General features: G+C 38.2%; 1 protein-coding gene across 1 annotated transcript in view; it reads right to left on the reverse strand.

Annotated features, from left to right (window-relative positions):
- Positions 1 to 1,772, reverse strand: part of LOC101310067 (linoleate 13S-lipoxygenase 2-1, chloroplastic-like) — a 6,654-nt gene extending 4,882 nt beyond the window's left edge. Inside the window, exons 1-2 of the mRNA XM_004308163.1 lie at positions 1,705 to 1,772; positions 1,543 to 1,640 (exon numbers count right to left, since the gene is read on the reverse strand). Of these exons, the coding sequence (XP_004308211.1) occupies positions 1,543 to 1,640; positions 1,705 to 1,772 (166 nt within the window). The remainder of the gene's footprint in view (positions 1 to 1,542; positions 1,641 to 1,704) is intronic.
- Between the last annotated feature and the right edge of the window lie 13,236 nt (positions 1,773 to 15,008).

The following is a 15,008-nucleotide window of genomic DNA, read 5'->3' on the forward strand; positions in this document are numbered from 1 at the left end:
AGTTTTTATCTAGAACGAAGCTTCGTTCTAAAATTAAAGTGTGAAGCTCCTTTCTTAGCCATTGGATCAAATTATTAAAATCTAATAGATAATAACTAATCTCTCTTAACTAGGATTAAAAACCATGAGTTAACAATTAAGAAAAAGATTAATGAAAAAAAACAAAACAAAACAAACAAACAAACTCTTCTCATCCTCTTCTTCTCTGTGCGATCTCAGAGGCATCCAATTAGTCTAGATGGTCAGAAGCACATGTAGACCTAATAACCTCCCGTGTGGATGATTGACGACACCATGTGCAATCTCTCTAATCTCTCTCAAGATCATTGACGACACCATTCATGGGCTGCTTCCAGAAATTCCTCTTTTCTTAGCTTAAAGCCCTAGCTAAGCCAATTTTCCCAGACCATACCCTAATTTATGCCCTAATATATGCAAGCTAACTCAGACAATTTTCAGTAAAATTTTCTTATCGTATGCCTCCTCAACAACGATCTCAAAGTACTCTGAGATTATATCATCATTATCATGGTATGAGAATAATATAATCATGGTACCATGTATGTAAGCATCATGGTAGCAGAACGATTTGGGTGAAAAGAGATTCTCAATTATGACCTTTCTTGAATTCAAGATATATCACACATAATATTCTATGTATAATGATAAAACATAAGCAAAAAGATGAACAGCAGAAGATCAGATGAGAATAGAAAAGAAAAGAGCCCAGTACGTTTGAGGAGAAGATCGCACAAGGAAGAAGACGAGTTTGTTTTTTTTTTTTCCTTAATCTTTTTCTTAATTGTTAACTCATGGTTTTTTACCCTAGTTAAGAGAGATTAGTTATTATCCATTAGATTTTAATGAATTGATCTAAGGGCTAAGAGAGGAGCTTCGCACTTTAATTTTAGAGCGAAGCTTCACTCTGGATAGGGACTGTATATACATACATATATATATATATACAATGCTGATCAGGTGCGGACGTCCGCACCAAAGTTTTGGTGTGGATTTCCATTTTTACACCACTTTTCAATCGAATTTTCTCATCTCCACCGACGAGTATCTAGATAATATTGTGTAGATCATCTCTGCAAAATTTTAGCCAATTTGGTGATCGTTAAGGCCCTCAAACTCGAAAAACAAATTGACGGACTGAATTCTGTCCGGTTGTGTTTATACTAGAAAAACTCGAGTTTGAGGGCCTTAATGATCACCAAATTGGCTGAAATTTTGTAGAGATGATCTATATAATATTATCTAGATACCAGACGGTGGAGATGAGGAAATTCAATCGAAAAGTGGTGAAAAAATGGAAATCCGCACTAAAACCATTGGTGCGGTTTTGGTGCGGACGTCCGCACCTGATCAGCATTGTGTATATATATATAGCTGTGAATTGAAAGAAAACTAGAACGGCAGTAGTGATGTGGGAATTAAAAATATATACTTGGTCCTGGAAGCTGCTTCAGTTGAATATCTATGTTGCTTAACCATTATATATGTTAATATGGCGAATGAAATTTTAATGCAAGGGCTTACTGGGATCAAGCTCGGCGCAAACTAGCTCCAGCAGAGAGGTTTTGCCAAGCAAGTCCTCCAAGTGATCCCTATAGTGGAACGGACGCCTCCGGCAGTTGCTATTATCGTAACCACCGCTTTTACAGTTAGTACTACTTGATCATCTGCAGCTGGTTTGAGCACATCACTGGAAACTTGACAAAGATGACCACCGTGAAGGGGAAGGATGTCAGCGAGGGACGGGTATCCATGGTGATGACTGATCAGGTCCTCAAAGTGGGATTCCGGCTGCAGCTGAGAATTCATAATCCTGACCAATGTTTGCCTAGCTAGCTAGGTAGTTAATTGATTGATGATCAGCTAAGTGCTTGATTTGCTTGCCAAAATGGTCTCTACTGAGTCCGTGCATTTATAGAGAAAAACTGCTACCCTGGAACTTGCGAATAGTTAGGTTCTGATGTAACAAATGTTATTATACACTAAAACCCTAAAACTATGTTTGTCGCTACAGCATAACGTTAACCGTATTTCCAACAACTACCTACTCTAGCGAATGGAATAAGTAATATATGTAACATGGGGCGGATCCCTGGCGCCCATAATTATAATTAATACTATAACCCAAATTTTATCTATTAGATTTAATTGTAATTAACGGTTGAGATAAGTCTTTAAAACTAAACCATTTGCTTTTCTTTTCTTTTTAATTTAAATCAATTTAGGTTATCTTTCTATGAATTTGGAATACAATTAATAGGGATTAAGAGGGTGTTAATTGACTACCTATTGAAACTCATCATCCTCTTTTGCTTTCCTATTGAAACTCATCTACTTGAGAGAAAATGAGACAAAAAATATATCATTGTTCTAGGATATTCTGTATCTTTGTAGATATTCTTTATGTGTGTCTTGGCCTTATGCCAATAGGATATGTAGTTAGATTAGATCTATGTATTCATATCCTTACCATATTAGTATTGTGTAATTCCCTATATAAAGGGCTCCTATCAATGAATAAGATGATGATTCTCTTGCTATCTCTTTCTCTACACTTTATACTTCATCACGTTATCATGCACTTTGTTCTAACCCTAGAACCAATAGCCCACCATTTTTTTCCAAACCCTAAAATCGGGCAGCCTTGTTTTTCCCGATTTCCGACCAAAATTCTGACTGCCCTCCGCCGGAATTTTATATCCCCAGAAAGCTCTCTCTGTCCCGGATCCAATGCCGCCGGCCTCAGCCTGAGAACCGGCCGGAAAGTCTCCGAACCGGCCGCCGGAAGATTCCAGACCGCCGCCGCTACCGACCACCGGTTCACCACCTTCCCTTGCTCCAATCAACCTGAAATTTTGACAGCAGCTTCCCCATCCAGATCTTCTCCTCCTGTCAAATTTTCAGCCCCAAATTCGAAGTATAAGTAGGCGAAACGTTGTTTCTCCTCTCGGCAGCCTCTAGAAACCAAAGATTTCAAGATTGTTCATCTTCCAAGGAAACCAGAAAGGTATGTTTTGAAACCTTAAACTTTTCCAAGTTCAATAACTCGGGGAGGATAAAATCCTTTCCTCCCTTCCCCATCTTCATTTTATGCTTGGGATTTTGTGTGTGCAGGTACCAAAAATCCCGGAATTTTATTCGAGGGTCAAGAGTGTGTTTGATCACTCTTGCTTCCTTGTCTGGGTTGTGTATGATCAACCCCGACATTTCTCCGGATTGTGTTTGATCAATTCGAGGCCTTTTCCGAATTGCGTTTGATCAATTCGCGGCTTTTCTGGATTGTGTATGATCAATCCGAAGGACAAACCATTAAAAGCATTGATTGTGACCTCTATCGAGTCTCATAACAGCTTGGTTTTGTATGCAAGAGCAATGTAACATTCTGCTCTTTTGAGTTTTGACATACTCGATGCCTACGACGAATCTTCGCTTGGTATCTGTGGAACCTTTCATTGGAAAGGATTAAACCACATGTTTTGACCCCCAGGCTAACAAGCCTAGATGCCAAGATTTCATATCTCATGCGCTCAAAGTCTTTGACGAGCCACATCGACAAAAGTCTTCAATGACAATATGTGCAAAAAGTAATGACCACAAAGTACTGTGGAATGCACTCATGGAGCGTTTCTTGAAACGTTCATATAACTCTACTTGTTGAGTTATTAGTCAAGTGGATTTCTTACCACCTTAATTGACTACATATGGGTCACGGTAATGGTAGAAAACACCATGCCGATGTCTAGAAAAGAGGGGGAGGTGCCGCCGGCCCTAATGGCGACACTCCCGGTCTAGACACTAATTATATTTGTCAAAACTACTCACGCCAGCTCATGACAATGTAACCGTTGTGGATCTTCGGATCACTGGTTCAAGATTGTCCAGCTCCTTCAAATTGTGAATGCATACAAAAAGGTACGGAAAATCAATATGAGGACAAGAATGTCATCCTTATGATCGCGAATTTCGAAGATTCGGATCCTACTCTAGCTACCCCTGACTTTGACGTCATCGGTTAGACATTAATTTTCGTTCCAAGCTATATATACTAAGGCATTGTATCGACGTCCTTCGTCTATTTGAGACCTCGATGTACTCACATTAGCAATAATGAATGCCTTGAGAATTTTTTCGAAGTGAAACTATTCTCCTCTTATGGTTCATATTGATTTACAAAAAAAAATGTATATTCTTACATCGTCCTTAGAGACATGGCATATTGTGCGGATTTTGGTCCCTTCCTTTGAAGGTGACTCATGGTATCGCATCCTCAATGAGAATCGCCCACGTGTTTCCGGTTAAGTTAAGTCTTCTACCTTATAGCGGATTTTCCATCATCAATTGTTCAACTAGGCTCATCCAAGCTCAGTGTGATGTCTTAGAATTGTCTGAAATTAAGGAGATAGTGGTTTCAAGTGTGCCTCGCACTACCGACCCTCCACGGACATGCCTGGTCATACTGACTTGGAGTTATCGAAAGCTTTTGATTTTGGATCCCCCTACGCTATTAAACCAATTGCCGTCTTACAAAAGACGTTGAAGACTTATCAAAACCGGAAAATTATCATCATGATCTAATCCTCTAGGTCCTCTGAGTTAGTTTATGTTCATGTCAGGGAGTTTTTGTTAACTAATCATAGAGTTTACGACCTTAGAATGACCGAAAGGACTTGGTTTTGATCATACACATGTCACTTGTGACTAAGGCAAAAGCCTACACGCCACTTGCAAGCTTCACAGCTTCGCACATGCCAATTCTGCGAAAAACAGCAATCTGTCCCTTCTGGACAGTCAACTTCGTTTGAGCTTTGTGAACAGCTCCGGACGAAACAGACAGTGAGCTCTATATCTTTGTAAAGCTCTATGAGTCTAGTTTTTAGAAATTTTCACGGTTCATCCATATCTATTTTAACGAGGAAGTTATGGCTGTTTTAGTGCGCAAAGGTCATTCTGCGCGGAAATTTTTATGCACTCTCGGGATTGCAGCTTTTCGTAGCTTCTTTCAATCCTTCTAAATGGTTCAAGTGGAACTATTAACTAGCCTATCTACTCCTTCTTGTAGATATGTCTCATCGTGACATTAAGTGCTTCACAGATAGTGCAACTATCTTTGGATTTTGTGCCTTTGTAAATCTTCTGTGACTACAATGATTGAATCATACCGGTCATTCAAGGACGCGGTTTAGCTTGAATCTTGATGCCTCATGGCACCATGATCAATGTCACAGATACCCTCTATGCATTGAGAGGCGATCGAACCATATTGAGCTTTAAAGACATTCATGCTAATAGTTTTCATTTGAAAACACATTGTGAGAATAAACCTGAATTCTTTTGCGTATACCTTCTCATGAATGCGGACTGAAGCGCATCTTGGAGAAATTCATGAGTCAATCTAGTGGATTGTATGTCACTACGATTCGAATATCGAATCCCATGTTGTCACCAAACATGATATTTGGGACACTGACTCATATAGGCTTTGGTTTTGACCAATTAAGGTCATCTTGGAAGAGATATAATGGTCCAAATTTTAAGAAATTCTCATGGACATCCATTCTTCCGCTCAAAACAAAGACATTCCGCTCAAAACGAAGACATTCGAGATCTAGCATCACCATGAAGCATGGTGGTGACCCGAGGGACATTGACGTCACCTGAACACGGCTCCAACTTCCCGGAGGTCGTCCGGTCAATTCCTCAAGAAATTGAGGTGCACCGGCCTTTCTTCGATGTCGCATTGGCCCCCTGCAATGCTTATTACTCGTTTTGAAAGCCTATTCTTTAACTAAATTAGGAGTGAGACCCTCCTACGCTAAATAACACAAAAGTGAACATTGTTGTAAATAGTTATTATTTAGTGGGCATTCTTGTAATTAGCCAACTAGGGTTGTTATTGTAATTTACATCATGACCTCATCTCTATATAAGAGATGGTTCCCTACTCAATAATATACACATATTCTCTCATTCTTTTGGTTGTTTCTCTCCTTTCTCAATCTATTCATTTTGTTTTACAACACGTTATCAGCACGAATAGTTCTAATATTATCTTGTTTTCTATTGCATGTGAAGCTCTAAAAGCAAAGGATGATCTTTCAATTTGATTCATCGAATTCGCTCTACATTGACATGGAAAGCTCTGAAATCAATGATCAACCATATGAGGATCATTGTCTAACCAAGCTCTTGGATTGGCTGAGTAGCTACACAAATGGCATTCTCCGTTCTACACACAAAAGATGGAGATTATCCGTTCTGCAATGAGTAACGTTTTCTTATCTTAATTCCAATTCATATTTGCTAGCTTTGATTATATGATGAACAAATCACCATGAAGCATGAACCCATTGTCTTTGGTTGCATTTTGAAATCTATATACGATGCATGAAGACCTAAATTTATATTCTTAATTTATTCAGATGATAAATACGTATGTGGTATATAAATTTGTTCATGTTTTGTGATTGAAATAGAAGACATAAAAAATCTTCAGGGAGGCCAGTAGCCACCGAAAAAAGCTCAATCGCATGCTTAGTAGTGCATACCAAAAGGCGCATGGATGAACGAACTTCAGATCCACTATCATTCTCTGACATTCAAACACAAGAGCGTGAATGCATTCTGGAAGTAATGCATGTAACCGGTAATGTAGGACCATTAATTTTGTCATTTATATCAACGGTTACATATATGGAATATTTATGCCTGAAGCATCTAGTGATACAAATTAACATTGCTCATAATGAGGTTTGAATAAAATCCATTTAGAAATGTAACATCATTTGTATAATGACGCGTAGCACTGATTATGTTACTTAATTGTGACTTAATATATACGTTTTGTCAGTTACAGATTTGAATTGTGTCAAATTTAATGTCATTTAAGGGCATATAATGCCGGAAGCATTTAAGGGCATGTATAAAGACGTTATAACCGGAAGCATTTAAGGACATGTAATGCCAGAAGCATTTACCAATTTACAACCCACATTATGCTACAAGTATTATGAGCCAAATTATTGTGCACATTATGATACAAACGTTATGAATTTAATATTCAGTTACGTCAATTTGAATAATTTCCATTATAATTCATTATGCTAGAAGCATGAATTTTGGGTTTAATTACGTAATTATTATATAAACGTTATGCCAGTAACATTTACCTCATTTATTACTAATACAGTAATACATAATGTTATAAGCATTAATGGGATTTAAACTCATAACCGCTACATAAATGATATTTGTTATTGACTTTATGTCGGATCCTAATTTAATGTCAATTACGAATTAGAATCATATTCATTTCAATTTAACGTTTATGAGGGTATAATGCCAGAAGCAATTACACATTTATAACCCCATAAATTGTGCTTGAAGTATTAAGGTTTAATTACGCGATTATTACATCAATGTCATGCCAGAAGCATTTATCCAATTTAATACTTATTGTAATGCTAGAAGCATTAATGAGATTTGAACTCATTGCCTTTGGTACTTAACCGCTGTATAAATGATATTTATTTAGTAATTTATGCCATATATTAATTGTCGGTTACCAAATTCAAATCGCGTCAGTTTTATTCAATTAGTTCTCAATTATGTTATCGTTTATATCGATAATTATTATGAGTATGTAATGACACATTAATGCCAGAAGCAATTGGAGATGCAAATGAGTTAGTTTTGCAAGTAACCGCTACGTTATTGACATTTATTGGTTTAGTAATTTTATTGCATATACATTATGTCGATGAGAATTAAATTGTTTCCGTTATAATTTAATTTATTTCGGTTTCATATAATATCTTTCACATTAAGTTTGTATGTTACGATTTAATAACATATATTCCATTGGTTTATGTTATATTGGTGAATATTAATGATGTTAAGTCAGAAGCTTAAATCAAACATGAATATATATGAAATTGAGCCAGAAGCTCGACCTAATCTCCAAGGCTAGAACATAAGCTCGTCATATGTCGCCTTGAGTCTATGACAATGATTATAACTTTTCTCAAACTAGGCTCACCCAGTTGGATGCGATGTCTAGGCAAGTACTTTTAAGGATGTGTACTTAAGTGAGCCTCGCTCCACCACCTCATCATGGCTTACCTGGTCGTATACAATTGTAGTTACCGAAAGGGTTGATTAATAACATTGCATTTCTTGGTAGACCATTATTAGCCTAGTAGGCCTACTCTCCCTCTACGAGACCTAAAAGCCTAGCATACCTCTCAGATTGTGCACCGTAGGCTTGTAAAGTATGTAGAGGCTAGGTTTATTTATTTCACTTTAATTTCAGTCAATTCCTTTGGTCCAGCAGAATCAAACAAAAGGAAAATAATCTAATGACACTAGATTTTCGTACCTAGTCATTATGTATGTCTATAGGACTCTCCAAATATTTTCTCATAATGGCTATTGTTAATATATTCATCATATTTAATGTGTAGTTAATTGCCAGAAGCATTTACACATAGTTACGTGACATATTCACTATGCTAAATTAGTAGCGTGGAATTAATATCATCAATTGTTACATGATTATAACTTGAAAATACATGTACGTACCTAATGAACCAGTAGTTCAGAAATGAACCGGTAGTTCAGACATGAACCTGTAGTTCGTGTATAAATCGATCTTCTAGTTTCGATAATAATCCTCTTAAGAAACTTGAAGTTTCATTCCAAATTCATCAGACATGATAAAATCGGTAGCTTTATATGTTAATTGGTAGTCTCCAGAAGAAACAATTTGAACTAGACATCTTCCTTGCATGAAGCAAAAGAATATTAAAATGGAAGGGCTTGTTGCTTTAGAATCTAAATCAAAATTGATATGAGTTATCAATATTAAAGAATTGAGCGTTCTCGTCTGGCTGACGAGGTCAAAATACCTTTACGTTTCAGAAAAACGTTATTGAAAGGTAAGTTCATTGAATCAATGCTTAAAACATTGAAACCACCAGAAAAATGGTGTAATATCTTTGCATAACCTTCGAATGTGCGGCCAAAAGCGTACATTGACTATATTCAAATTTATTAGCTAGAAGCTAAATGATTCGAGCAAATACTAGCTATAGTATTGGTGTTTGATGCACCCAAGAAAAACATATGATGCACCGTATCCTCAACTCAATAATCACACGGGCATCCCCCTCAGAATAAGGGTCTTGTCTTTAATGACACATTATATCAAGCTGCTCGTTAAGAATGTTGAATACTAAACCATCACATGCAAAGACTAGAATATACATTATCTCTTTATGCACAGGATGCAAGAAAAAATACGTGGACCTATCCAACCACCATACGGACCAGTTAAATATTAATGGTTTTGGTTGATGCATCGACAAAAGTGATCAGATGTCACACTATTGTCCACAAGAAAATGCTGCGTTTGCTAAACTCTCACCTATAAAATAGAGGGTACACCACTCGGATTATCCCATAAAGTCTACAAGACTTGATAATGCCGGAGAGTTTACATCGAAAGTTTTCAATGATTATTGCATATCCCTTGGGTTTTGTAAAACATATAGTTTCCTATGTTCAAACCTAAGATGGTCTCGCATATAGAACCTTGGTAATGCGCACCAAGCTTCTATTGTTTGCGTCGGGCTATGCAATCTTGCATGCAGCCATGTCAGTCCATTTGAGGCCCACTGCTACCCGTCTTACTTCGTGTTACAGTTGGTGACTGGGTGTGAACCTAATGTTTTTGCACTTACACGCATTTGGGTTTGCAGTCTCCGTGCCAATTGTGCCGCCACAACGTACAAAATCGGGTCCTCAACAAAGGATGGGCATATATGTCGATTATGAACCCTATCCATTATGTGCTCCTTAGAGCCCTTGACAGGAGATCTCTATACCGCTAGATTTGCGGTCGTCACTTTGATGAGACAATCTTCCCGCCGTTAGGGGGAGATAAGAATGTGAGCGTTCCTGATGAACGACGTGTAGAATGTCTCATCTTGATCCCTAAACCGCACATGTGAAATTGAAGTGCGAAGAATTTTACTTCTAGTTAAAGTGACGAGATAATATATACCTGCTGCAAACCTGCAAGGATAAATGTCCCTGTAGGACGTATCGTCCTAGTTGGACGAGGTACGGCCATGGCGGCTAACCAGTCATAGTCCCTGCCCAGAAGCGAGGTAGACCATTAGGTTCGAATGATTCTTATCCCTAGAAGAGGGTAAACTTGGCACAAATGAATCTTCTTGCCATCGCAATCTCAACCAATTCAACTCACGAGATAAATCCGGATTATGGGTTTGTCCTAGAAGAGACGATGTTAGGGGACGCTCCAACATTTAAACCCACTCCCGAGAATATAAAATCTCGGTAAATTTTATGAGATATTGAATCAGAATGAGAGTTCATCGATGATATGTTTGTATTTGCGGTGGCCACCGAATTTATAATAAGCGATGATGTCGAACCTTGCTTCGTTGACAGATCTCAACGAAGAGACGACTGGCTAAAAAGGAAAGAAACAATCCAGGTCAAATCAAATTCCTTAACTAAAAGAAAGGTGTTATGGGCCTGTTGTTCCCACACATACCCATGTTAAACCTATATTGTTTAGATGGGTATTTGTAAGGAAGCGTAATGAGAAAAAACGAGATTGTGATATAAGTCTTGTTTAGTGGCGCAAGGATTTTCTCAACGCCCTGCGATTGATTACGAGGAGACGTACTTTCCCGTAATGGACGTCATAAAGTTCCACTACCTTATCAGTTTGGTAGTTTTCAAATAACTGAATAAGCAGTCTATGAATGTGGTAACAACTTATCTCTATGGGGATCTGAATATAGAGATATACATGAAGTTTCCTGAAGGACTTCTGTTACCCAATGCAAATAGTTCTAGACCACAGAACATGCTCTCCATTTGCTAGAGTAGTTCACTTTAGGGGTTCAAACAATCCAGACGGAGTTGATATAACCGTCTAAGTGAATATTTTTTTGGGGTGGGATATATGAACAAATGGACTATGCCCATGCGTGTTTTAAGGAAACAAATTCCGGGTTTGTAATTTGTGGTAATTTATGTCAATGACATGAATTTGACTAATATTCTTGAAGAGATTAAGGAAACTGCAAAACACCTGAAATCGGAGTTTGAGATGAATGACTTTAGGAGACCAAATATTATTTTGTCGACCTGAAGTTGTGCAAAGTGCAGATGGAATTTTGGTCCATCAATCAAATTAAATCTAGAAGATGTTAAGATACTTTGATGAGGATAAAACAAAGTATTTAAGCACACCTATAGTCGTCCAAGGTCTAAAAACACCCGTATTATCATGCAGATAATAATGAAGAGATATTAAGGCCAAAAGACTCATATCTAAGTACAATAGGCGCATTATTGTACTTGGTTAAATGTCCTTGACCGGACATCTCATCTGATGTGAATTTGTTAGCTAGATATAGCTCTGCGCCAACATGCCGCCTCCGTAAATGGCATAAAAGACAATTTTCCGTTACTTTAAATGTATGATGGAAAATGACTCATTTTATCCCTAGGCATCATGGAATGGATCAACCGCCTATGATCCTTGGAATGATGTTTGCTTTGTTAAATATGTTGACACGGGTTATGTAAACCCACACAAAGCTCTTATTCCCAATTGGTTATGTCTTTACTATAGGGAATACAATAATCTTAGAGGTATATGAAACAAAAACCTCTTTAAATCATGCTGACTATTAAGTTATTCAAGAAGCATGATCAATGTAGTAGTTTTACCTAGTGTGTAGTTTTCAGGGGGAGTCAATATTAGAGGGAGTATCCTGAAGTATACTCTTGACCATTGTGTACTCTTTTTGTCCTTCGTCCAGGGTTATTTTGTCCCACTGGGTTTTGTTACCTGGCAAGGTTTTAATAAGGCACACATGTAATTGGTCACCTTCCTCATGGTGCATCTTGAAGATGCCTTTATTTGAAAGATATGCATTTGCTCATCTTTTCCCTTCGACCACGGGTTTGTCCCACTGGGTTTACCGGGCAAGGTTTTGGTGTAGCAACTATTATGCATCTATCTCCCATAGACTCACATCTTATGATCCAGACTAAAACGCTTCACCGAAATCAAGGGTTCTGACTATCACTGCTACTTGTGCGTTGTACTCTTTTCTCCTTCGACTAGGATTGTTTTTGTCCCATAGGGTTTTTATTACCTGGCAAGGTTTTGACGAGGCAACACCGAAGCACATATTAGGGGATGCTAATGACAGAGAATACCCAAGGGGAGTGTTGTAAATAGTTATTATTTAGTGGGCATTCTTGTAATTAGCCAACTAGAGTTGTTATTATAATTTACATCATGACCTCATCTCTATATAAGAGATGGTTCCCTACTCAATAATATACACATATTCTCTCATTCTTTTGGTTGTTTCTCTCCTTTCTCAATCTATTCCTTTTGTTTTACAACAAACATTCTATTCTTACATAAAATTATGTAGATAGATACAACCAACTTGCGGACACCTTTTATGCTTTATGGTGTTGGTTGAAGTGTTAACACACTGGTCATGTGTTACACTATTATCTACTGCTTATGCTGCTTATACTTCTACGGGCTCACTACCCATTCTTTAAAGAAGTTTATCGGGATGTAAGTTGAAGTGTCCTGTACCCCATGTTCACACGCAATACGGTCTCACCGAGGCTACGACTAAGCAACTTTAGCTTGTCGCACCAACATTATTGATGCGCACCAATCTTTCTATTGCATCTTGGGGCTATGCAATATTTGCATGCCGTTTTATTATTCATCTACGACCCACCATTATTAAATATTTTTGTACTACAGCTCGTGACTGTGTACCAGGATTGCAATTTTTGAGCTCAAACAAGATTGAAACGGATCTCCAATCCTTGAGCTCGGCTAGATGTTATTTCTAGGTGCCAAATCGCATTGCCACTACGTACAATGATGGGTCATTTGAGATGAATAAGTATTTAGGTTGGATGTGAACCTCCACCTATAATCCGCATATGTAGAAACCTTGTCAGACGATCTCTTTCACCGCTATATTACGGATGGTCACTTTGATGAGACAATATTCCCGCCGTTAGGAGGAGATAAGAACACAAATGTTCAAGTGGAATGACGTGAATTGTCGTGGTTTGTCCCCACTAAGTCTCATCTTGATCCCAAATGCTTAAAGTGTTAAAGTGACAAGATCACACGCTGCAAATATGTCTGCAAGGATTGATGTCCCATCAAGAGGACATGGCGCGACCAAAATGTCTTGGTCTTGACGTCATCACCATGGATGGTGATATAGTGACGCCATATAGTGGCAAAATTGGTGTCACAAGGCCGTGTGGCTCCCCCAAAAGGAGGGAGGCCCTTAGGTTCGATACTTTCTCGCACTAGGAAGAAAGCGAGCTTGGCACAACCTAATCCATTGATTAGTGATACTCAAATCCGTCTCATGAAGTCTGAATTGTGATTATTATTGGGGGACGCCTCAACGTCAAATCCAATCCATATAGAGATCTCTACAAGTATTACATTAGTGTACATGAGGACATGGGATAATGAGTCTACTATTGAACCACCTTTCGTTGATGGATATCAACTTAGTTGATTGGCCTAATGGAAAGATGTGATCCAGCATAACAAAGAGATAGGTCCTTGGGCAAGTGATGCCGACACCGCAAGCTAAACCCTATCAACTATGCCTTTGTTAGATAGCGTAGTGAGAACAAGAGCTTAGACTCACCTTATGGCGCAAGGTATCTCACTAACACGCACTGAGATCGACTACGATAAGATATTCTTTCGTAATGGATGTCATTGAACTCCACTACTTTGTCAGTTTGGTAGTTTCCGAATAACTGAACAAGCAGCCTATGAATGTGGTCATAATAACATCTCTACGGGATCAGAGATATGCATGAAGTTCTTGAATAGACTTTATTCATCCAAATCAAGTGGCTCCAAACCACATGAGCATGTGTTTGCTAAATGTATTGAAACGCACATGGACTCTACTTGATTTGGAAGAGATATGGTGAATTATGCCTTTGCGTGTTCATTCCGGATTTACATGGACTCTTGATGGATCAAGAGATGCCAATATGTATCAACATCCGAAGAAAAAGATCTTGGGAAGACACGGTCTCGATAAGATACTCGATGACTGTACTGATGATGATTTTTCATCAATCGGCTTAGGCGCTCTAACGAAAGTGAGGCCTACATATACTCCCATGATTAGTCAAAGTCTTTACTCTAAAGAGAGATCCGTTGTTTTGTCTAAAGCAAGATGACAAATATGTGTTAAGAGATGGAGTTCCCATCTAAGTACAATTAGACGCATCAATGTACTCAACACAATACGAAAGACTTGACATCTCATTCGTTATGAAAAGTTGTAAAGCTAAGTATAGCTATGCGCCCACGTAATGCCAATGTAATGGCAGTAACTCCTTTTTCAATACTTAATGGTATGAAAGGTTGAGGCTTATTCTATCCCTACATAAGAAAGACACATCAATAGCAAAATCAGAATCTGCCAAGTTTCGTAGGTCAATTTCCACGGAACTTACAAGAAACCTCACTCACTGGAAAATGGTGAAATTGATACCATTGGAAAGGCCTATGTGTCTACTTTCCAAGGACACCAACCATTTGATCATACCTATCATATTGAGTGAGTTATGGCCGTTTTCGTAAAGTAGGACGAATCTGTCCGAGAATTTGATTTTGGCAAAACAGTCAACTTCGACGGGACTTTGTGTATAGCTCCTGACGAACCAGAATGTGTGTAATATACGGTTGGAAAGCTCTATGAGTCTAGTTTCCAAAACCGTTTACGGTTCGTTCATATGTATTTCCTAGAGGAAGTTACGACTGTTCTAGTAACTGAAGGTCATGCTGGACAGAAATCTGATTTCCTGCACGAACTTATGTTTTGAGTTCACAAGCGGCCTTCTCCTCAAGATCTAAGTGCAGA

The sequence above is a fragment of the Fragaria vesca genome, linkage group LG7, assembly GCF_000184155.1.
Source record: "Fragaria vesca subsp. vesca linkage group LG7, FraVesHawaii_1.0, whole genome shotgun sequence".
NCBI lineage: Eukaryota > Viridiplantae > Streptophyta > Magnoliopsida > Rosales > Rosaceae > Fragaria > Fragaria vesca.